General features: G+C 33.8%; 2 protein-coding genes and 1 pseudogene across 2 annotated transcripts; all 3 read right to left on the bottom strand.

Moving 5' to 3' along the window:
* Positions 1–1,005: 1,005 nt before the first annotated feature.
* On the bottom strand, positions 1,006–4,361 carry LOC116105286 (ankycorbin-like). The gene is made up of 3 exons (XM_031391734.1): positions 4,099–4,361; positions 2,968–3,441; positions 1,006–1,602 (listed from the first exon to the last, which is right to left on the bottom strand). The coding sequence occupies exons 1-3, from the start codon at positions 4,193–4,195 to the stop codon at positions 1,439–1,441; spliced, it is 735 nt and encodes a 244-aa protein (XP_031247594.1). The 5' UTR covers positions 4,196–4,361; the 3' UTR covers positions 1,006–1,438.
* A 4,128-nt stretch (positions 4,362–8,489) lies between these two features.
* LOC116105103 lies at positions 8,490–10,963 on the bottom strand (annotated as a pseudogene).
* A 916-nt stretch (positions 10,964–11,879) lies between these two features.
* LOC116104973 (peroxidase 24-like) lies at positions 11,880–13,286 on the bottom strand. The gene is made up of 4 exons (XM_031391403.1): positions 13,059–13,286; positions 12,690–12,878; positions 12,393–12,558; positions 11,880–12,318 (listed from the first exon to the last, which is right to left on the bottom strand). Exons 1-4 carry the CDS (start codon positions 13,284–13,286, stop codon positions 11,909–11,911), a joined length of 993 nt encoding a protein of 330 aa, XP_031247263.1. The 3' UTR covers positions 11,880–11,908.
* Between the last annotated feature and the right edge of the window lie 10,722 nt (positions 13,287–24,008).

Below are 24,008 nucleotides of genomic sequence, written 5' to 3'. Positions count from 1 at the left end.
AGTGTCCATGACTACCAGCTTGACCATGAAATGGTACAAGCATTCTTTGACCAGACGAGTTAGTCAGAGGATTAGAGTAGTTGGTGGTATTTTCTTGCTTGGAAGCAAACAGGGCAGAGTTTAAGTGCTCATGAAAATTTGACAGAGCCGAGTGTTGTGTCGAGTGTTGTCTTTCCAGTCTCATTTCATGCTTGTGAAGCATGAATTGAGCTTGTTGAATGGTTGCATTGCTACTATTATATGTCAGATTTACCACAATAGCGTCGTACTCTGGTCCTAGACCATCTAGTATATACAAGAGCAACTCTTCTTCTCCAATGTTAACACCACTTGCTACTAACTCATCCCCTAATTCCTTCATTTTCAGGACATACTCATTAATGCTTAAAGAGTCCTTTTTTGTGGTCTGCAACATATTTCTTAAGTGAAGTGTTCTAGCCTTCGAAATTGACTGAAAATGCAATTCTAGTGTGTTCCATATTTCATACACACTGATACACTTAGCAACGTGTCTGAACATGGATTCAGAGATTGACGAAAACAACCAACTAACTAAAAAATGATATGTTCTTTTCCAGTTAAGGTACTTAGGGTTTTGTTTCTTCACTAATTCATCAGAATCAATACGCTTTTCAAAAAGGAACATGGATGGACAGATACTCTCACCAGTGATAAAGCTTTCGAGACCGTGTGAAGCTAACGCTTGAAAAATTTGCGACCTCTATTGATTGTAATTCTTCTCCACGAGTTTTACTGATATGGTAGGAAGTGTAGAGTGAGCAGCTGAGTTGTTTGCGTTTGCATTTTCAGTTGACTCAACTTCAGATTTTGACGAAACATCTGAGGAATCAAGATTCGAAGCCATTGACGCTGGTCTATGGCTCTGATACCATGAAGGATTAGCGACGGACTTGAAAAGAAAATAACCGAAAATGAATGAATTGAGAGAGAAAGAAGAAAGACTTTGTTTCTTATTCTATTATTAAAACAATGAGTTAATACAATATTAGTTACAGAAGACATTATATAGTCTGATACAAAAGCACACAAAACGCACCGTGTGGTGACAATTTTATTTCTTTACAAAAACAACCCTACTTAACTTCTAATCTTTGCAGAAACAACCCTGCTTCTTATACTTGTTTCCAATAATGTGTGTGTGAAAGGTTCAAGAGCGTTCTATTTTTACACAAGTTTTGACATAATCTTTGACATTTTAGATTAAAACATTTGAATGGTTGAGATTGTGTCTTAATTATGGTATTTTCAAAGTGTATTAATTATGTAAGTGTAATTTCATTGGATGACTCGTGAATTGTGTTATATTTTATGTAAAAAAAGTGGTGTTACCGAAACCTTCATATATATATATATATAATGATTCATAAAAAAAAAAAAAAAATCAAAGCATGATAAAGGTGTTAATGATTAGAGAGAACTAACAAAGATAGATCACTGATCTCTTCCAACGTGCAACCACGCTAAAATCGATAGTATCCTCTAGTCCAGACATTCGAGCCAAGTAATGCAATGCCGTCTTCTTGTTTTCATCACGCGCAATAGCCATCTCCGGGTGCCTCTCTACCAAATCTAGCGCAATATCTACCAAACAATGATCAAAATCATAAATAATATAAATTCAACTCTAATTTGTATCAAATGGATCCTACCCATCTTTAATTAAATGGTAAATGATCTCATGTAGTTGCAATTAATGGCACGCTATCTTGAATTACCTAAATAAGAAATTTGTAAATTTAGAGTGTCCTTACACCATAATTTTGTTACGATGAAAAAAATTAGAATAGCACGAAATTATTTTTTGAATTATTTATGTAATTTACCGTTTTCCTTTCCATCAAGTCAATCTCTACAATTAATGGTTATTAAGTTGAACATTTTTAAGATATGCATAGAGGTGGAAAATTTGGGCCGGGTTAGGCGGGTCAACCCTAACCCGGCCTGGGAAAATGAGGGTTAACCTTAACCCGGCTGTAACCCCCGGGCGGGCCGGGTTGCACAATGGCAACCCGCAACCCGGCGGGTTGCTATTTTGTCTCTTTTGCAAGAGACCCGGCAACCCGCCGGGTTGGTTGTGTGCAACCCGGCGGGTTGGCCGAAAAAAATAAAAAAAATAAAAATTTTTATTTTATTTTTCAAATTACCCCTTTACCCTTGAAATATAGCCGTTGAAAGGGTCTTTTTCGTCATTTCTCTTTCCCATTTTTTCCTATAAATTGGCCCTAAGTTCTCACATTTTTCTCACAACTCAAATTCTCTCATTCTCTCATATTCTCTAATCTCTAATCTCTCAATTATTCATTTATTAGTTTTTGCAATTTGCTCATATTTTAATTTTTATTAGTTTTTGCAATTTTTAATTCATATTTCCAATTTTCCAAATTCCAATTTCCATACTTCAATAAGTCTAATTTTTCTTATATTATAATTTTATTATATCAAAATTGAATTAATATTTGAAATGTTAACAAACAAAAAAATTGAATTGAATTATTGATATTAGAAAAGTTAATTAAAAACAATTATATTTATAATTATTTATTTGAAAAGTTAAATAAAAAAACAAAAAAAAAAAAAAAAGGAAAATCGGGCTAACCTGGCCCAACCCGCCACCTAACCCGGCGGGTTAGGGCTGGCGGGCCGGGCTGAGCCAGCCATTTTGGAGAAAATGGCGGGCCTAACCCAGCCTGCCTTTGTTGGCGGGCGGGTTAGGCCCAGCCCGCCAAACAAAGTAACCCGCCGCGGGCCGGGCCGGGCCGGGCGGGTTACTTTTCCACCTTTAGATATGCATGCCTTAATTTGTGGTGATGTTACTGTTTTGTACTATCATAGACTCCATCAGTTCTTTTGGTAACTAGATTTGCCTAATCATTTGTCCATTGGTGGTATAAAATATAAATCACAGTGCTGCTTAGAAATTAGCCCAGAAAAAATAGTAAGACTTACCATACAAACCATGGTTTAGCAGACTGATAAGCAATTCGAAGCGATCGTTATCATCTAATAACTCATCTCCAGTGGCTTCATAAAGGTATTCCACCATCTCTTTTTTTCCCATCAGAGTTGCCTTGTGAAGCGGTAACATGTCATTATTACCTCTAATTTTTACTAAGTCTTTATTCTTCTCCATCATGGCCTTGACAATTTCAACTATTCCGGATGCAGCTGCAAGAAAGAAGGCCGTACTGCCAGCATTATTTTTTATGGCTAAATCCTCTCTTTTCATTTGTTCGAGCAGCTTTTTCACAAAATCAGTGCTCATTGCTGCAGCTGCAATATGGAGAGCAGTTTCCCCTTCCTTTGATAGCTTAGCCGTTATATAAATTTTATCTTCCTTGAAAATTTTTTCAGCTGAGTTCCAATCACCTGCCAGTGCAGCCCGGTACAATTTGAAATGCCTATTTCTCGTTTCAATTTGATCTGTCAAGGCGAAACAAGAACAAGTTTATACATAAACTTTGTTGGCTAATTTTTCAGCTCAATCACTAACACAACAACACAATCAATTTTCCAGGATTTAGAATGAAAAGTGAGCTCGGGAAATGAAGAACACAACCTGAAAATTTTAGCTAAAACAGAGAACAAGTATAGTAGTAATTTTGGAAACTAAAAAAGAGGAAAAACTGTGGAAAAATTCCAGCTTTTTTTGCTGGATTTTAATTCCCGTTTCTGCACTTTTCCTAACAGCCTTTTTTGCTTCTTTTCATCTATTTTTTAATCTTCGATGACCATTTGAGATATCCACATTAACAATGGAATGATCTAGGTATGTATATGAACTATAATATTTTTTGAAGGCCCAACACAGGGTTTCTTTTACATCACATGCTTTAACTCAAGTTAATTAAACTAAGGACTACAAAGGCACATTAACTTTAACAAAAGTTTTTGTTACATACATATGCTTCTTCCATGTATCAGTCTATTTAGAGATAACCGTGTGTAAGCTAGAAAAGTTATATTAAATTAAATCTGATGAAATACAGCACTTCATTTACTTGAGAAAATGAGGCCGTAAACATGAACTGATTAAGAAAGGGATGCTATAGCCTACAATCATATAATAAACTGGCTTACCTTTTGAGAATGAAGTAGAATTTATTACCGGCACAGTTTCATCTTCTTTCGTTGAAGACTTAATTTGTTTTTCCTTAACATTCCCACCTAATACCATTGAGATCGAAGACTCCTTTGAGACATCCACATTAAACTCTGATGATTCAAATTAAAAGAAAAAAAATATATAGTTACCTAAATTTTGATTATTGGCTACACGTAGGATTTTGATAGAACAAAAAGCATGTTGTGATTACCGACTCCCCCCAAACAAGAGAAATTAAATACAAAAAATTAAACTTGAAATAATTAATGGACGACCCCATATGATATTAACAAAAACTTAGCAAGTTTATATGTGACATTTGCCCTTGGAAATTAAAATATTAAAAGGGTAGTCAGAGTCAGAAAACGCANAAAAAAAAGTCATACTTTGTTAGCCCTCTAATTCTATATAATCCCATGTGCCATTTAGGGTGATGTTGGACTGGTCGTGGCTGATGCAATGTTTAATTTTCAGGCATCGATGGAAGCCACTGAACTCTATTGCATATTTTCAGTAGTATTTCTAAATTATGTCTCTTGCTAGCTGTTCTGTTATGTAAACTCATCATTTTGCATTGTATACATATACATATGCCAAAAGTTATTGTGGTTTTGAGAACTCTTACTAAATATATCTCATAATCTTTCATGTAAAACAGGTAGATTAGATGTTTGAGCTAGATCAAATATCAGTATTAATAGAAAGGACCTAAACTAATGAAGCACTCAGTATATTGACTACAAATGTTAATCAACTACAAGACGAGCGATGCAATTAACCTTCAACCTTTAATTAATTTGTACAACAATTAAACAACGATAAATCACGAACTAGTTTGGCATTTCGTTCATCAATCACAGGTTTTAGCGACTGTTTTTCCTTATTATTATCAACCTTCAATCTTCACTCGATCTCTTCCCTAGGTTTTTTGTAAAATTTCTTCAATACTGTAAGTATTTTTGTCAAATTATGAATTCAATGTGGTGATACTGATTTTTGATGTCATAACATCACTTTGTTAATGCACAATCATTTTATATTTTTATAGGCGTCATGACACTAAGTGTTCGTGTGATGACACTCGCCTAGCCAGATTTCTTTTGTACATGTCTTGTCTCTATTTGATGTTAGAATTTTATCCTTATCTGAGATATGTGTAAATGGTCCTTGTACCCTTATAATTAGCTCATTAGGTGTACTAGAAAATTTGTTTTGCTTAATTTATATTGGTCCCTAGAAAGTTTGGTGAAAACTTTCTCAAAATAGCTAAACACAAAAAGTTCTTTTTGGTTGGCTGTCCCTTGCATTGGTGCTCAAGTTTCTTTATATTTTCTACTCCAATGCATTTTATTTCAAGCCTAAATATACCTTTGAAAGTTCTCTGCATGTTATGTTAGATTATTATGGAATTAGGATAGAATTAAAATAATTAGGTTAAATCCTTTTATAATTATGCTATTATCTAATTAGAATATCTCTTGAATTAAGCAATTAGAGTCAATTAGAATAATGTGTAACGCTATATGAAGCCTAAACCAATTAGGGTTTGACAAGCAATAATCAATAAAGTTCTCTTTCCCTTAAACTTTTAATGCTCATTCTTCTTGGAGGTTCTGTTTCCTCATATAAAACAAAAACACTATCCTAACAATTGGTGCTCTCGTTCCCTTTCCATGGTTGACCCTTCTCGCCTAAAGCTTTGGATGAACTTGTCTCTCAACATGGGGCCAAATTGGATGCTCAAGAGGGCAAACTTGATTCCCTAGAGGTCTTTTGAAGGCTATTACTCTAAAACAGACTGCCATTGACACCAAGCTAGAATAAGGACTATAACAGAAGAAGACCATGGGGGACAGTGATGCGAGTGGCGATGGCACTCCCTCGCTCGGCTCAAGTTCGTGTTCTTCTGGGTTTGCACCACCTTTTAAGCCTTTCCGATTGGAGGTGCCCCGCCTTGATGGCACAGATCCACGCGGCTAGATGTTTAAAGTCGAGCAATTCTTTGATTACCATAATATCCATACCAAGCAATAGTTAATGATCTTTTCCTTCCATATGGATGGGTCCGCTCTCTCATGGTATCGCTGGATGCATTCTAATAGACAAATCCGTTCTTGGAGTTCTTTCCTGCAGGGTTTAGATGTTCGTTTTGGGCCTTCGGAATTTCTCAATTACTAGGGGCAATTGGCCAAACTGACTCAAGTAGGTTTTGTAGTCGCTTATTAAACAGAATTTGAGTAACTCTTTAATCAAGTTTCTAGCCTTCCAGCTAAGTTCCTTCTAAGTTGCTTCATATCAGGGCTCAAATCGGAAATCCGAAAGGACTCACACCCTCAGCCACACCATGAGTCTTGCCCATTTGCAAGAGGACAAGCTATAAGATCTACACCTATACTTGCAATCTGTTGGTCCCATATCTTGGGATCCTAATAAATCAGCTCCTAATGTTCCTTCAGCATAGCAAGCCCTTTGCCAACACCATACCAATCAGGTTCCTTGCCTGTTAAGCGACTCACGGTGGCACAAATGCAAGAAAGGCACGACAAAGGTTTTTGCTGTAATTGCAATGAGCACTTTCAACCTAGGCATTGCTGCAAGGCCAATTTCTTTCTCTTGCTTATGGAGGAGGATGATGATGAGCACGAGGATGAACCACGATAACTGTTGTTGATGGTGTCGCACCTTGCAACCTTGAGGATAAGGTTGAGCCAGAGGGGAAGGCAATGTTAGGATTATTTTAGAATTAGGATAGAATTAAAATAATTAGATTAAATCCTTTTATAATTGTGCTATTATTTAATTAGAATATCTCTTGAATTAAGCAATTAGATTTGAATTAGGCAATTAGAGTCTTTTTAGAATTAGAATAATGTGTAAGGCTATATAAAGCCTAAAACAATTCGGGTTTGGCAAGTAATAATCAATAAAGTTCTCTTCCCTTAAATTCTTAATTCTCATTCTTCTTGGTGGTTCTGTTTCCTCATATAAAGCAAAAACACTATCCTAACATATTCTTTGAGGTTTCTTTTGTTTTGAGTCAGGTTTCATAAGCTTGGTAGGTTTACAAATACCTTTGTTATACTTTGTTTTATTCATGATTGAAACGTTGTTTCTTGTTAATGCTTGACGGAGTTTCAAGCTTTTGGAGCTGAAGTGTGTCTTCGATGTTGAACCTTGAGAGGAGCTTAAGGCTGACCAGGTGGTCTCGTGAATTGAAGCTAGATGTGGCAGTTTGAAGTTAAACCAAAGGGTGAAGTTTGAAGTGTTGATATAACAGGGAGTGTTTTTCAATTGACGCTTAACTTGGACTTTGTAATTGAACCATAAATGTTTATCATAGTGGATTAGCTTTGTTTGCACTTGGTCCCATGGATGTAGATAGGTTTCCGAACCATGTAAATTTGCTTTGCATGCTTTACATTATGTCATGAATGTTTTTGTTTGTGTTGATGATGAATGAGCAACCATTAAGAACAAAATGAACAAGATTAATCCATTCGGCATAAGTTTAATCAACTTGGTAAAGTGATTAAAACATTCAAACACTTTCTGTGGATCAATCCTCCCCGTTACTGCATCTTTGTGGTGCTTGTTTAATTTGTGCTTGATTTAACTAATCTTTTATTCTGTTAGAGGATTGGTTGTCACCTCCTTGATATGTACCTATAATAATTTTAATCAATTTCTCATTTATCAGCTGATGGAAATATGATAATTAATTCGAAATGCTAACATTAATTAATTAAAAAAAAAGTCATAATATTACAACTAGTGTGGGGAGGTCTTTGGATGGGGGACTAGGGTTTTTCGTAAAACTTGAGAGGAGGTGGTGGCAGATTGCTCTGTGAACATTTAACAAACGGATGGACAATTTTTCATTGGAGGATAAGTATCACATGTAAAAGACCATAAAGAGGGGAGAGTTTTGCTTTTAAGTTACTAATTAATTGATTAGGATGTTAAGAGAAATTAATATATATATATATTTTGGAAAAGGTAAACTATACAGAAACTAGGGGCATACCCTAGAAGAGATCTAAAGAAGACTAAAAACAGATGTAACCATCTTTTTGGACAAAAGAATGGGAAAAAAGGCCCAAAAGGGAGCACACAGGCTCCAAACCAAGGGGGAGAAGAGCAGAGGTGTCCTGACGGAGCTCACAGGCTCAAACCAAACAGAGAAGAGAAAATGGGAACATGCGCCCGACAAGAGTACACAAGCACAGAGCAAACAATATATTTGCTGTAGCTATACGTAACATTTAAAATTTATCATTTCTCATGCATATAGAACATTCATAAACATAAACAAAAAAGTCAGTCCAAAGTGACCGATTGATGTGGGATATGTTATAGCTTCTTATTTTCATTGAGGATTCACTAGGTGACATTTTTTCCTGATTTCTCCTGCATTTGCAGCTCCAGTGCTTCCCAACTTCTTAATAGAATCAGCAAAAGCCTTGAAGAAACCTTTTGACTTCTAAAACTTTTTCACTTTCTTTTCTGTGTTTTTATCAGTGAGCAGTGCGACATCAAATTGCAATAGGCCCTTGTTCTGGAGCAGAATATTGAAGTAATTGCCATCAAATGAGGAGGTACTTTTAGGATCAAGTTCTACAGTTGTGGCAGGATTAGTTGGAATGGGTGGGCATTGATCTTTTAGGGTTTTGGCTTAAGCTTCATCTAAGGAAGGATCAGTATCGCCGTTACTGGTGAACTTGTAAAGCCCATTTTAGAATGTTCCACACAGAGCAACACCAATGGTATGGCCACCTACCCTTATTTCAGTTCACAAAACTCTTGAATCTTTGTACGTTCTTGCATTGTGTTATTGATGGAACTCAAATAAAAGCATATGACATTAAGTTTGTAAATTAAATAATTATACCTGATAGAGCCACAAGATCGTCATCATTAAGACCTTTATTGGCAAATAGTTTCTGAAGTGTGGTGTAGTTTGAGAATGTTGAAGGGAGGTTTCCATTGGCTTCAGATACAAGGAAAAGATTGCCATCTTTTCTTCTAGTGAGCACTTCCCACTGCAAATAATTAAAACATTATTTGCTTAACTTAAGCCTTAAGCTGTAGTTAAATAGACCGTCAATATGTGTAGCTCTCCCTTGATAATCAAGCAAGTGGCCAAGGCATGTGTAACTAGGTAACGATTAACGACCACAATACATTATCTAGATTTGTTTATGACGGGTTTTAAATGAAAGTTATTATCTAGATGTGTTTACAAGGGGTTTTAAAAGAAGGTTATTATCTAGATGTGTTTACAAGGGGTTTTAAAAGAAGGTTAGCAACAGTTCCTTTTTTTTTTTTTTTTTTTTTTTAAATTTTTTGGTGATCTTCTCTTGATATGTGTATATGAAACAAAAGAAGTAACAATAGTTATAACATTTTTTTTTCCTTTTGTCTCTTATGCACCTATTAAGATGAGGGTGTGAGAGGCGAAAAAGAGCGTTTTTGCCATTTCAATTTTTTTTTTGGTTAAAAAGTAATATATAAAGAATAAGTCCCTAAAAAGAAGACCCTTACAGAATCAAGGTCCTTAGATAGGCCCTAGCAACCAAACAAGACAAAACAAGAGGAAAGGCATGGATTTACAATCCATAATAGCTACCTAACTGATCAAAGAGGTCTATTACAAAAGAAAAATGTTATCCTTACAAAAACTCATACAAAGAGGACTACAAAGTGACATCATCCAGAAGAAAAAAACAAAGAAAAAACGGAAAAAGAGAGAGAGAGAGAGAGAGAGAGAGAGAAATCATGAAAATCAAAGGTGGAAATTGTCTTTGTATGCCCCCTTTATATATGTCTTTGTAAAACTAGCATTGCTCATTACAAAAAGACCAGGAACACAAAAATTGCAGGGCTTCCGAAAAACAAATCAACTGCACAAGCTGTACAAAAAAAGAGCCACCAAAAAGAGCCCAAAACCCAGCACCACAAAAGCAATAATCCAGCGTAAGAGTGCAACTCCAAGCAAAAGAAACCCAGCTCTACAACTGCAAAATTCCTATCCACCACAAATGCACAAGCATAAAGACCAGAGAAAAAAAGAGTAAAGGACTCATGTTGGAGACATCCAAAACTTGAATGAAAAATCTATGCAAACTTAAAGCAACCAAGAAACAACTATGCAAAAAAGAACTCTTCAGAAGAGAAAAAGGCAATCTCGCCAGCAATAAAACTAGACCAGCCAACAAGCACAGCAAAGCAGCAGCACCGAAAAGTCCAAACAGGCAACCGACTGAACTGAAAAAAAGAGCCACCAAACCAGTAGAGGCAATAGGCCTAGCACCCAACCAAAAGAGGACAGAAGCTTAACGCTAGATCAGACAAAAACCTAGAATCTGCACTAACCAATTATTAAAGCAGACCTTTGGGCAATTCGTCCAAATAGAATGCACAAACATAAGCCAGGGAAATTAACCCTCTATCGCCATAAAAACAACACCCAACAAAAACCAAATAAGCACCTTCTTGGGTAATTAAGAGAGAATATATATTCTTTTATTTTTAAAGTGCGTTTGGTTCGGGGAATATTTTATTGTTGAAAAGATATGATTACCTCCGAGATAGATTACCTTGAAGATTCCGGGGGAATGTTATACCAATATGTTTGGTTAGATTAGTAAGTATAAATAATTAATATGTTTGGTTGGGAAGAATAAAATATTATTAATAGAGGCTTTTACTGAATTACCCTTCCTTTTTATAATAATAATAATATTATTATTATTTAAATAAATTCATTTAACCCCCTATATTTGAGAATTTAGCTAAAATACCCCCAACAACAAAGTTTAAATTTTAACAAAATACCCCCATCTATCCAAGACCACTACCGGCTACCGGCTTCAGTCACCAAAAAAGAGCAACCAACGAGATTAGGCTAGCCATGTGCTATTTTGGCTGTTTTCGGCCAGATCGAAGGCACATTGATCTGGGCTGTTTCCGACCAGATTGAAGGCCAAAAACAGCCAAATCCCCATGGATCTGGTCGAAAAAGGCCACAATTGGCTGATCTATTCTAGTTGTTTCTGGCCAGATCCATGGCAATCTGGCAGTTTTTGGCTTTCGTTTTGGTTGAAAACAGCGAGATCGGCACATGGTCTGCCAAATCCCATCGGTTGTGTGTCAATATGGCGATTATTGCTGGTGGCCGATGATGGAGGTTGGCGACTGACAATGGTCTTTAGTGGCTGAGGGTATTTTGTTAACTTTTAAACTTTTTGTGGCTGAGGTGTTTTAGTTAAATTCTTAAATTTAGGGGATTTAGGTTATTTATTTTTGGTAGACATTTGAGTGCAATTATATCTAGAATGGTATTTAATTAAGGGCAAAATAGATATAAAAGCTCAATTAAAACTCGATTAATTGAGCTCGAGCTCGAATTCTACTTTTAGGTATCAAGCTCGAACTCGAACTCGATTTATCAGGTCAACCAAGCTCGAACTCGAACTCGAACTTGGTACTCTAGCAATTGAGTCGAGTTCGAGTATCCAGATACTCGGCTCGATTGACTCGATTTCACCCCTAGTTGGAAGCCCTATGAACAATTGACAAATGGATGGACAATTTTTCATTGGACAGATTTCGCGTGTACCAGAGTAACAAGACCGTAAAGAGAGGAGAGTTAATTTGCTCTTCAGTGTCTAATTTATTGATGAGAATGTCAACATAAATTAATATTTTTATTTTGAGATAAGATCATCACTTGTCGCGGGATATAAATATCCAAGGGAATTGCAATCAGCTGGCTAGCTTCTTTTTTCATTTACTATTCACTACGCGACATTGCTTCCTGATTTCTCCATCATCTCCTGTCAGCACTCCGATGTTTCCCATTTTTAGCATCGATTCAGCAAACTTGATGTAGAACAATTTTGAGTTCTGTAACGTTGCTACTCTGATTGCTGCCCTTAAATTTGTGAGCAGTGCAGCATCGGATTGGAATAGACCCTTCTTCTGGAGAAGGATTTTGAAGTAATTACTATCAAATGATACGGAACTTTGCGGATCCATTTCCACAGTTGTGACAGGATTGGCTGGATTGGGACATTGAGCTTTTAGGATTTCAACGTAAGCTGCATTAAGGGAAGGATCAGCTTCACCGGTGCCGTTGAAGTTGTAAAGTCTAGCAGAGAATGTTCCACAGTGAGCAACACCAATTGAATGGCCACCTGCACAAGGACGTTAGTTAAGTTCAGAATAATTGCATTTATTTAACTAGTAAGAACATACGAAATTTTCGTACCTGATAGTGCCGCAAGATCGTTAACGTCAAGACCTTTACTGTCAAATACGTTCATGAGGGTCGAAAAGTTTGAGAATGGCGAAGGGACGTTTCCGTTTGTTTCAGAAGCAAGGGAAGTATTGCCATCTCTTCTTCCAGTAAGCACAGGCCACATAGGCTTAAACTGCAATTAATTAAACCATTACATATTATGTTACTTAGATTTTAATTTCCATTGTTTTTAGTTCAAATTAATAAATAGTTAAGGCCAGGGCATACCGGCGGGATGGAATCAGAATCATGATCAAGAAATGGCAAGAAGGAAACGGAATCACGAGCAGTCAAGGAGAGAATATCAGCACATGAAACAACTCCAGGGCAGAGCTTCTCTACTTCGGTTTTAATTTCATCAATTTCAACAAAACCTTGCAGTGTTAGATTAGGTCTTGCATCCTTTTCAGCCTGGGTATTGTCAACTGCATCCAGCAATACAGAAGCATCGCAACCCTGCCATGCAAATTCAAATTCACAACGACATACTAAGTGTTAGTTATATATACATAAAATCATGCATAATTCATAAATTATGTAATATATATTTAGAACGTCATGTAGTTCTAAATATATTATAATGTTTATTGCCTGCAGTAATTGGATCATTGAGGCAATATGGACACATACACATACCCTAACAAAACAATCGTGGAAATGCATCCTAAGAAGTTTTGCACCCAAAGCAGGGTTAGTTTTAAGTTTGCTCCATGTGATGTTCCTCACAAGCACCTCAGCTTCTGGACATTTTGTCACGTAAAAGTTCATCTTCAACTTTGGTTGCGGCTGCTTTGCATTACAAACCTCAGCAACTCCAAACACGAGAAGAGAAACCAAGAAAACGAATATGCTATTTCTAGACATCGACATTTCTGCTCTTCTAGGGAAGACGAAAGAAACGAGCGATAAATCTAGCACCTGCTTGTACGTAATAGAATAGAATTGAATAAGAAGCGAAAAGGTGCACAAACTAACGGGCAAGAGCATGCTCTTTATAGGCAAGTAAATCAACAGTTGATGTGAGACAAAAACTTCAATTACTTAAATTGAAGAATAAAAAATTGAGGACAAGTTCTCCTCATCCCTAGCATGTGGGTTTGGTCAAATCAAATACTCAATTGTTTATTCATCCCAAAATCTTTCTCTCTGATGAACTGACTTTATCTCCGATTAGGCGATTAGTTTAATGGCTTAGCTATAGATCCTCATTACTCCGCCATGAATAGATATATTCAGGACACTTGCAATAGTGGTAAACAGCAGTGACGACCTTCTCATTTTTATTATAATTTTATCGGCTTAACGATGTTTATAGCCGTAGGATTGGTGATGAATCATGAAATTGAAGGCACAAATTCAATTTTTTTGGACTCCCAAATAATTTCAATAACAAGCTACGCATTTTTTTAAATATCATTACAACTCCAATATTATGGGCTTATCATTATTCTTAACTTACATTATCATTTACCTGATTTATTAATATAGGGAATATAGTAATCCATAAATATATAACACCGACTTAGAAATAATTTTTTTTTCTCTAAAATCCGGTTAGGGATCAAGAAAGAGAGGAATATGCCAGGCAGTCACTTGATAATCAAGCAAGCCCTAGGAACATGTATAGTTGTGTCTGATAGGTGTTTCAGGAAAAAAAAGATTAAGTTACCTGTGTAATAGTGTTGGAACCTTGATTTTTCGGTGACGGGTTAAACATAGCCCTAGGTTAATCAATTTGTTTGACTTTTAAGGTTGAATCTATGATATATTATTCCGTAGTAGAGATTTTTCATAATCTAGCTTAAATTTTGGATAAGTGTACTCTTGTACATATTTTTTAACGTATAGTCAGTTAATTAGGTAATTTATATTCTTTATTTTTATTTATTTATTTATTTTTTTTGTAACCGGGGTGTTCGAACCAGCTTGTGTGCACTTCAACTAATCCTCAGGATTCGTTAAACACTTTATAAGCCCAAAAAATCAAGTAACCCACAATATTATTATGGTAGGTGACCCTAAGGTTTAAACCCAGAAACTCAAAGAATGGAGCAAGCCTTCTTGATCCTAGGCCAACCCCTTGAGGTTTACATTCTTCATTTTGCATTATACTTGTAGAGATTTTTCAAAATCTTATTATCTTTGCATATTATTATGTTTTTTTGATTTCAATACATTGTATGAAAGGAGACGATGGATTTTATGTAGATATACAATACAAAACCTCATATATTTTAATGTGTTTTTGTATATTGTAAATGTTAAATATTTTCCTAAGATAAAGCATATATTGAGAAATTTTTTGACATAATGTATCTTTTAGTAATATATCATTGAATATCGATGCTTCTAATTAGGGAGCAATTAATCATTTATTTAATATATGGAGATGGAATAAATTAAATCTCCATTCATGACGCACACACGCATACAAACTTAGAAAACAATCAAACAAAGAAAATGATAAATTTTTTAAGGGTATATAGGAATAGGATTATTCCCGGAAATCTTGAAACGCACATGAAAATAATTGGATCAGCATTTTTTTTTTTTATATAATGAAAACAGTTGGAGTTTCATACCAACTAGACACACTCAAGCCTATTGATTTATAAAAAGGAGTAATCCTTCCATTCAACAAGACATTATTGGGTGAGAATTTAGGCCCACCTCAAGTTGTATCATGATAGAATTTCAGGTAGGCTCGACTCCTCACCCAATAAGGCCTTGTTGGGTGAGGAGTCAGGCTACCTCAAGTTCTATTCTGGTATCAGAGTCAGGTTCAATTGAGCTGAGTGCTTGACAAGCAGGTATGGAGATAGAGCAAGCAACTACCTTCATACCCATCTCAAGTTCTATCATGATATAAGAGTCACGTTTAGTTGAGTTGACGTTTGTTGGTTAGAAGCTTGCTAATTAAATATTTTTATGTAGACATGAAGATGTATAATAAACAGTTATAACATTGATATCATTAAGGAAAAATATTTGGATTATATTTACATTTTTTGAGATTGAAATTACCTCGGTGCAAAGTTGGCTAATTATGCAGAAAAATTTGCAAGAGTTTAGCACCATTTTGTCTTTTTAAGTTTAATTTAAGCAATTTTTTTTTTTTTTTATTGGAAAATACAAATTTCATAAAAGAAGAGAAACTATATAGAAAGTAGGGACATACCCTTATAAGAGGTCTAAAGAAGACCAAAACAAATGTACCCATTGTTTTGGACAAAAGGATGTGGACAAATGCCCAAAAGGGAAAACGTAGGCTCCAAACAAATGAGAGAGATGGGCATAGGCGTCCTAACGGAACTCGCAGGCTCAAATAAAACAAAAAAGAGAAAAGTGGCACATACGCTCGGCAAGAGTGTAGAGGCTAGGACAAATCATGAAATCAAGTAAGGAAATGACATTAACCCATTAAGCGAATCCTTTTTTAAGGAAATGATATTAACCCATTAATTGGTTGGCTCCCATTCATACCTTGGATACTTATGAACGAATAGAAAGATATGAAAACCAAAATAACAATAAACAAACAAACACAAACAATAAAAAGAAAGAAGAAATATGCATGCTTTTACCCTAGTTCACTCAATTAACATGCTATGTCTAGCTGAGTCAATATTATTGTAATCCTGCTTCATCGCTCTCGTTTACAATTAATGAATGTAATTTACTTTATTGTTTGCTATCACTCATTACAAGAGAAAAATATGTTTATATACTAGGTTTAAGAGATTAAAACATAGTATAATAAGGATTTTGATTCCTAAATCCTAAGCCCAAACCCAACAAAAAATTAATAACGTAAAGAAATCCTTCCGCAGATCTTCATGGACCCCTGAATGTGTTTGCTTGGCCCTAATGTTGAAGTAGTCGACAACTCCAACAACTTATTTTACAAATCATGAAATCAAAGTGCTATTTATGAATAGAAAAATTAATCAATAAGCTTAATTTTCTAAGCATATAATAATAAAATAATGCTAGCCTTACTCCCCCTTCTTACTCTCTTATGTAGTAGCTGACGTGGCAGCGGCCATCTCATATGCCAGGCCATCCAACTGCCACGTACGTTCCCCAAAAATTTTAAAAATTAAATTTTTGCTTCCCTAAATTTACAATTACTAATTTTTTTTTTAAATTAAATTTTATCCCAATGTTCTTAAAAATAAAATTTTTCTTTCCCTAAATTTGTAATTCCTAATTTAAAAAAAAAAAAAAATTTATGCTTCCAGGGTCCATCTCAGCCGTTGTAAATGGTGAATTTAAACAAGGCAATGAAGCTTGATTTCATGATGATCGATCTCTAGCTAGCTCGTAACAACTCAAAATTATGATATAGTGTAACACTCAGGTGTTGTTTTGTTTAGAATTTGAATGAAATTCAAGCCAGTGGAGACCACATTATATATAGCCATTCGAAAACCAACAATCCACCAGGAATCTTGTAGAGAAACTAACTAAAAAATTATCTTTCAAAAGCCAGTTCTCTACATGTTTCATTAATGTTGAAGATGAAGAACTAAATTAAAAGTTTAAGTCAGCCAATTATTGAAGTAATTCATTGAATATTCATGAATAATTTGCCAAATAATACGAATTTGTTAAGAGGATAATATGTGGGTGCAATAAAATTATACCTTCTTTTTCTTAATTATAAATCGATTGCTTTCATCATTTCATTATTAATTTTTATCTTTAGATGTCCAGTCAACATAAACTTATATATGTTGTGCCTCCGGGGCGGATCCAGCCAGGCCCGCGCCTACCCTCAAGTTTTAAAAAAAAAATATTAATATATAGATCCACAAAAATTGCTATTAATATATATACTCAGGTTCACTTTTGGATTTTAAAAAAATTAGAATTATTATACATATATCTAGGCCCACAAAAAACTTGTTATTAATATATATATTTCAAGTCCATATCATATTAAAAGTTTAAAACTCTCTCCACTCTTCTCCTGACTCCAATTGCTTTTTATGATTTTATTCCCAAAATTCTTTACTCTTTTATTCTCTCTTTCTCTTCCTCATGCTATTCAATCTTAAAACTTTTCAAGATTGAAATTGTTGAAGCTTTTACTACTAAAGGTGTCATAATTAGCTTTGTTTTCCGTTTTATCAGTCTTAGGTATATGTATTGCTCATTTTAATTTAGTTTATTTTAGGATTGAATCAATTTTTTTTTTTTTTTGAGGTTTTTTATTCTAATTTGAATGGAAAATACATGGATCTTGTGAGTTTCTTTTGTGTTTTGTGTCTAAGAATGAACTTACTTTCCTAAATTAAAACCTTAACTATATTTTAAAAGATGTTAATTTTTACCCTTCACCCACCATTTTCCTACATTTCAAATGTTACCATTCTGCTACTCAAAATAAATAAAGAAATTGAAGTTACTATCTATGTTTATATCAAGAAATTTTTTTTTTTTTTTTATTAATTCATATTAAAAGCCAACGCAATATTGACTTGATTTAAGTTTTGGTTAACTTTAGTTTAGATTAGGTCTTATCAAAGTCATGAAAATTTATATGATAATCTTTGGAAGCCAAAAATAAAAAAAATAAAAAGAAAGACGTTTCATCCCCCCCCCCCCAATGTTTACTTAAACACATTACTCAAATTTTGCTTCTCATGAATTTATTAAAGTAGGAAAGTATTGCGTTATTACATTATTTTCTTTAGGTTTGATATTGTATTATTATTATTTTTTTTTTTTGCTTAAGATTTGGTGATTTTTTAAAGTTTTACTAGTTGTTTAGCAAACAATGACGGAGCCGCAGAGGCCCTCCCTCGACAAAAATCCTTGATCGCCATTGTAATGTGCCTTATACAGAAATTAATGGTACGTTCTTTTTCATATTCCTTTTCATTTTTCTTAGATGCGTGATAATTCATAAAGAGTAATACTACACGTACAAATAAATCTTAAAAGATTTAATACAAAATTATGTGACAAAAAATGAATAGAAAAGTGAATAATGAGTTTGACTTTTTGTATTTACTCATTAATTCATTTTGATTCTTCGATGACTTTTACATAATACATCAAAATTAACATTAAAAATAAAGTTTAAACAGCCATGACATAATAGTAGATTATTTAACCAAACTTCATGAAAAATTAATCAGGATGATTCAAAACTTGAATAAATACAGATCGAAGAGCCAAACTTCCCTAGCTAGGTGAAACAATATTTGTAAATGCTTATTCTAATCCAGGGTAATTACTAGAACATCCAAGGCAGGTGTGCGGCACTTAATTTGTAAAATACTTATTCTATATATAGCAGTTGTATGGCAGCATGCATATGCAAGGGATTAATTTCCTTCTAAAAAATATTTTCGGTTGACCAAAGCCAGGATTCAATCTTTCTTCTAGGCACTATATCATTTGCTTTAGCTAATTAATAATATGAATTCCATGATTTGGCACGACTTTAAGTCCTATTGTCTTGTCATCTATTATTCCTTCATAAAGCCAGGCTGCACTATTGTTCACATTATAGTTCTTGAAATGCATGAATCATCTCCTTTCGTCACCTAATGTCAGTACTTGTATTATATATATAATAAGAATTAGGGGTGAGCGTTCGGGTACCCTCTATTTTTTGGAGGAATCGGAACCGCACAGTGCAGGTTCCCAAAAAAAGTGAGCAGAACCACACAGTGCAGGTTCTTCAATTCAAGGAACCAAAACTAAAATGCAGGTTGGTTCCTTTCCGGGTATCCTATAAAAAATCAATTACCCCCCTATTAGTTTAAAAAATGACAAAAATACCTTAAAAGTTTACAAATACACCCTAACAAATATACTATTTGGGTTTAGGGTTTAATATAATGTATATTTAATAATTAAATTGTTAATCATTTAATTAAGTATTGTAAATTTTTTATAATAGAATGTTATAATTAATTAAGTAATCATACCATAAATTTATAATGTAATGTTATATTAATAAAATTCTAATCATTTAATTAAGTATTGTGTAAATTAGTAATTACTAATGTTTATAATATAATGTCATAATCAATTAAGTAATCATTTAATTATGTAATTATATTAATATATGATCAACTATAATAGTATAATGTAATGTATAATGATTAAATAATCATACTATAAATTTAATTTAATATTATAATTAATTAAATTTCAAATCATTTAATTAATATACTATGTTTATAATTGATTAAGTATAATATTATAATATATAAGGTAATGTTATAATTAATTAAATTTTAACGTTTAAAATATGTAATAATATAGTAATATAATTATAATGTAATTAAATGTTAAATTCATAACTAATTAGTAATCATTTAACTATGTAAGCTATAATAAGTAGTGGTCATAAATATAATATAATAGTTATATTAATTGAGTAATATTAACTATAATATTTAATAATTAATTTAAATATTTTAATTTGATTAATTAATGTTTATAATGAAAAGTTTTAGGTAATGTTATAATTAATTATTTTAATCATTTAATTAAGTATGTGCTAATGTTTATGTAGTAAATAGTAATTACTAATGTTTAAACATAATTCATAACTCATAATCAATTAAGTAATCATTTAATTAGTGATCATACTATAAGTCTCTAATGTAAGTTACAGTGAATTAAGTAATCAGATATAGATCTTAATGTATATTATAATTAATTAAAATTTTAATCATTAATTAATTAATGTATAAATAATAATGTAGTAATACTAATATTATGATGTGATGTTAAATTTATAACTAATTAAGTAATCATTAACTATGTAATACTGTAATTAATTAAGTGATCATAATATAATGTAAGTAATAATATTATATTTAATTAAGTAATATTAACTATAATGTAATATTTATTAATTAAATTTCTAATCTTAATTAAGTAATCATTTGTTTATAATGTAATGTTATATTAATGTTTATAATTAATGTTATAATCAATTAAATATCATTCATATGTAATGTTATAATTAATTATGTAATCAACTAATCATACTATAATGAAATAGTGAAATGTTACAGTGAATTAAGTAATTATACTATAAGTTTTTAATATAATATTATAATTAATAAGTAATCATTTAATTATAATGTAATGTTACAATAATTACAAACCGTACTATAAATTTATAATGAAGTTGTAATTTAATTAAGTATTATGCTAATGTTTATGTAGTAAATTAGTAATTACTAATATTTATAAATAAGTCATAATCAATTAAGTAATATAATTATGTAATATTAAATTAATTATTAATCCTACTATAATGTAATGTTTAGGCTTCGTTTGTTCAAAATTTGGGGGTTTTGGGAAAAATTTTTTGAAAAAAGTTAAAAAAAAGTTGAATTGGGCGGGTATACGAGATAGAATTATAAATTAATAAATACCCTTTATGTTTGTTTTTTTTACAAAATACACCCCTATAATAAAACATTAAAAGTTAACAAAAATACCCCTAACCCACCTCAAACACCCCAGCCGGCGACCACCACCGGAGGTGGCCGGAGTCGCCTATGGGCGCATGACGGTTGGATCTGCCGGTCATGCGTCGCTTTGGCCTTTTCCGGTCAGATCCACGTGGATCTGGCCGGAAAAGGCCAGATCTGGCCGTATTTGCTCAACGACGGCCAACAAACGGTCGTCGTTGATGGTCAACGACGAAAGTTTGTTGGCCATCGTGACCGAGTGTTAGGCCAAAGACTGGCCATCAACGGCCAGATCTGGCCTTAGATCTAGCCTTTTCTGGCCAGATCCACGGTGGATCTGGCCGGAAAAGGCTTAGATCGGCGCACTATCGGCCAGATTCAGCGGCAGTGCGTCATCCTACCAGATTCCAGCCATTTTCCGGTAGTGGTGGCCGGAATCTGGTAAATGTGGATTGTTGGGGTGTTTTTGTAATTTTAAAAAAAATATTTAGGGGTATTTAATAAATTAACAAATGTAGAGGGTTAAAAAAAATTAAATAATATTGAAAATGTATTCCAAAAAATGAGAGATTTTGGATATTTACTGTTTAACTTTTTTGGGAATACCAAGAGTAGTATTCCCAATCTTGAACCAAACGGAGCCATAGTGAATTAACTATTAGTAATCATACATAAATTTTTAATGTAATATTATAATTAATTAAAATTTTAATCATTTATAAATTTGTATAATGTTTATAATAAAATGTTATAATGACTAAGTAATTATACTAAAATCTATAATTAATTAATTTAATTATTTAATTAAGTAATATACTAAATGTTATACTATAAGTCAATTAATTAAGTAGTAATCAATTAATGTAATGCTATAATTAATATACTATAAATCAATTAAGTAATATTATAAAATTATAATTAATTAAGTATCATTAACTATAATGTAATGTTATAATTGATTAAGTATGATATTTAACTAGTAATTAAATTTATAATGTTTATCAATTTATCATATATAATTAATTAATTACAATTATTATAGATATACTTAGAACTTGATAATTGAGTAAATAACTAAATATATTATTACTCAATTCAAAATAACTATTTTATTCAAAAATAATTCTTTTAATAACATTAAAAATGTAAAACATTTTTAATTGGATCATAATTCCAATTATTCACTTAATTAATCAAAACTTTAATATTAATGTGTTATAATATATTAAAGCTTTTAATATGATGTAATTTATATGTAATAAGTATAATTGTATTCGTATATTTATTTAATTAAGTTATTCTAAAAATTTAACTTTTTCTATTTTAAATTTTTTTATATGTAAAATAATAGAAACCCTCCATTATTCACATTTCACAAATATTTCATTGTAGTCCAAGTTCCAAAACAGGTTCCAAAACAAGTTCCAAAACAGGTTCCAAAACAGGTTCCAAACAGGTTCCAAACAAGTTCCAAAACAGGTTCCAAATAGGTTTCAAAAATCGGTTCCAAACCGGGTACCCCCTACAGGTTCCAAACAGGGTACCCTTTTTACAGGCTTCGGTTCCTCCACACACAAGAACCAGAACCGGAACCGCACAATATCGGTTCCAAAAAATTAGAACCGGAACCTACCCGTACAGTACCGGTTTCGAGTAGGTTCCGGTTCTGGTTCCGGTTCTACCCGCTACCCGTGCTCACCCCTAAATTACGATTTGCAGGTGGAACAATAATGTTTTCATATATATATATATACTAATTTCAGTTCCATTTTAATGTTTGATGTTGAATTTTGTTATACTGGAAAAAGTAAAGGATAGTGGCATGGCTCCTGTCAGTACAGCAGGTGAGTGCCAAGCCAATAAGTGACTGGAGAACGCCCACGTGTCAAAGCCCTGCTTTAAATCGAGGAAATCCCTCAAGCAGGTGATCAATGAGACGCAAAAAAAAGGATTTGCACGGCACCTACCTACTTACAGCTTTCATAATCATTACTTTGAACTTTCCCACTATAAATAGATGACTTCCCTCTCATTTGTCAGGATTAGCTAATTTTACGCTGAAATATATCTCTCTCTCTCCCTAAACTGTAACTCAGCTCGCTCAACGCGACCTGATCACTCTCTCTTATTAATACAATAGCAATGGACGTAGGATTCGCTTGTGAGCATCCAAACCACTTTAAATATCGCTCTTCACCTTTTATTTGATTAAATCCCCCCATATCACGTGTGACTTCTAAGTCATTTTAGCATTTTACACGTGCGAATAGTTGGTGTCAAAATCAAGCATCAATAGTTTGGTGCTAAAAAGAGGGCCTGATTTAGTACCTACTCTTCATCAGAGAAATCTCTAACTAATCAGTCCCACAACAGCAAATGGCTTGCTGTTTCGAATCTGAGTGAACCAATCATGGCAATGAAGAAATCCCCTAGTTCTAGGAGGACAATTCTCCCGAAATGTTGCCAGTCCAGCAGAATATCTCGGGGGATATTCTTTCAAGCTCGCAGCTCAGTCGTCATGAGTTACCTAGAGAGATTCAATAATACTATTCATATGATCCGCCAAAGGCTAGACCGATTGGATTGGGTCATGCCACCCGAATCCAATGAGGCGATGCCACTGCCAAAAACGATTGCAGGTCGCGTGAAAGCGTGGAAAAGTGCGAAAGCCCATACTGCACACACTAAAGCGCGTCAGAGAAAGGGAAAACAAGTGGCTCACACTGGACCCAAAGGCTTTGAGGGACTAGCGAACACCGATCGTGCCCCAGGTAGAATACCCGTAGCATTGTGACTCGGCAACATGTCGCAGCATGAGCCGTCCTACGCCACGTTGCACTAGTACTCCCACAAAAGGGCAAGGCGAGGAAATTCCCAATATTGCCAAAATGATGACTTCAATCGTCATAGTGCAAGGGATTCCCATCTTCTGCGGGTCGGTTCGTACCACCGCGGGGGTTGGGAAGACTCCCCGAATCACTTGATGCAATCACACGGCTTTAGCCAACATGTGTCGAGATTGGCCGGAGCTTCCGGCCAAGGTGAGAAAGAGTCTGATTTACGATTTTTCCTTAATCGCAACTGTGGGGGTCGAACCCACGTTGCCGAAAGTGTTCCCCAGGTACCTCCGCTGCCT

This window comes from Pistacia vera, unplaced genomic scaffold, assembly GCF_008641045.1.
Source record: "Pistacia vera cultivar Batoury unplaced genomic scaffold, PisVer_v2 Contig116, whole genome shotgun sequence".
Classification (NCBI taxonomy): domain Eukaryota; kingdom Viridiplantae; phylum Streptophyta; class Magnoliopsida; order Sapindales; family Anacardiaceae; genus Pistacia; species Pistacia vera.
The sequence above is the reverse complement of the archived record's forward strand: the minus strand, read 5'-3'. Positions and strand labels throughout refer to the sequence as shown.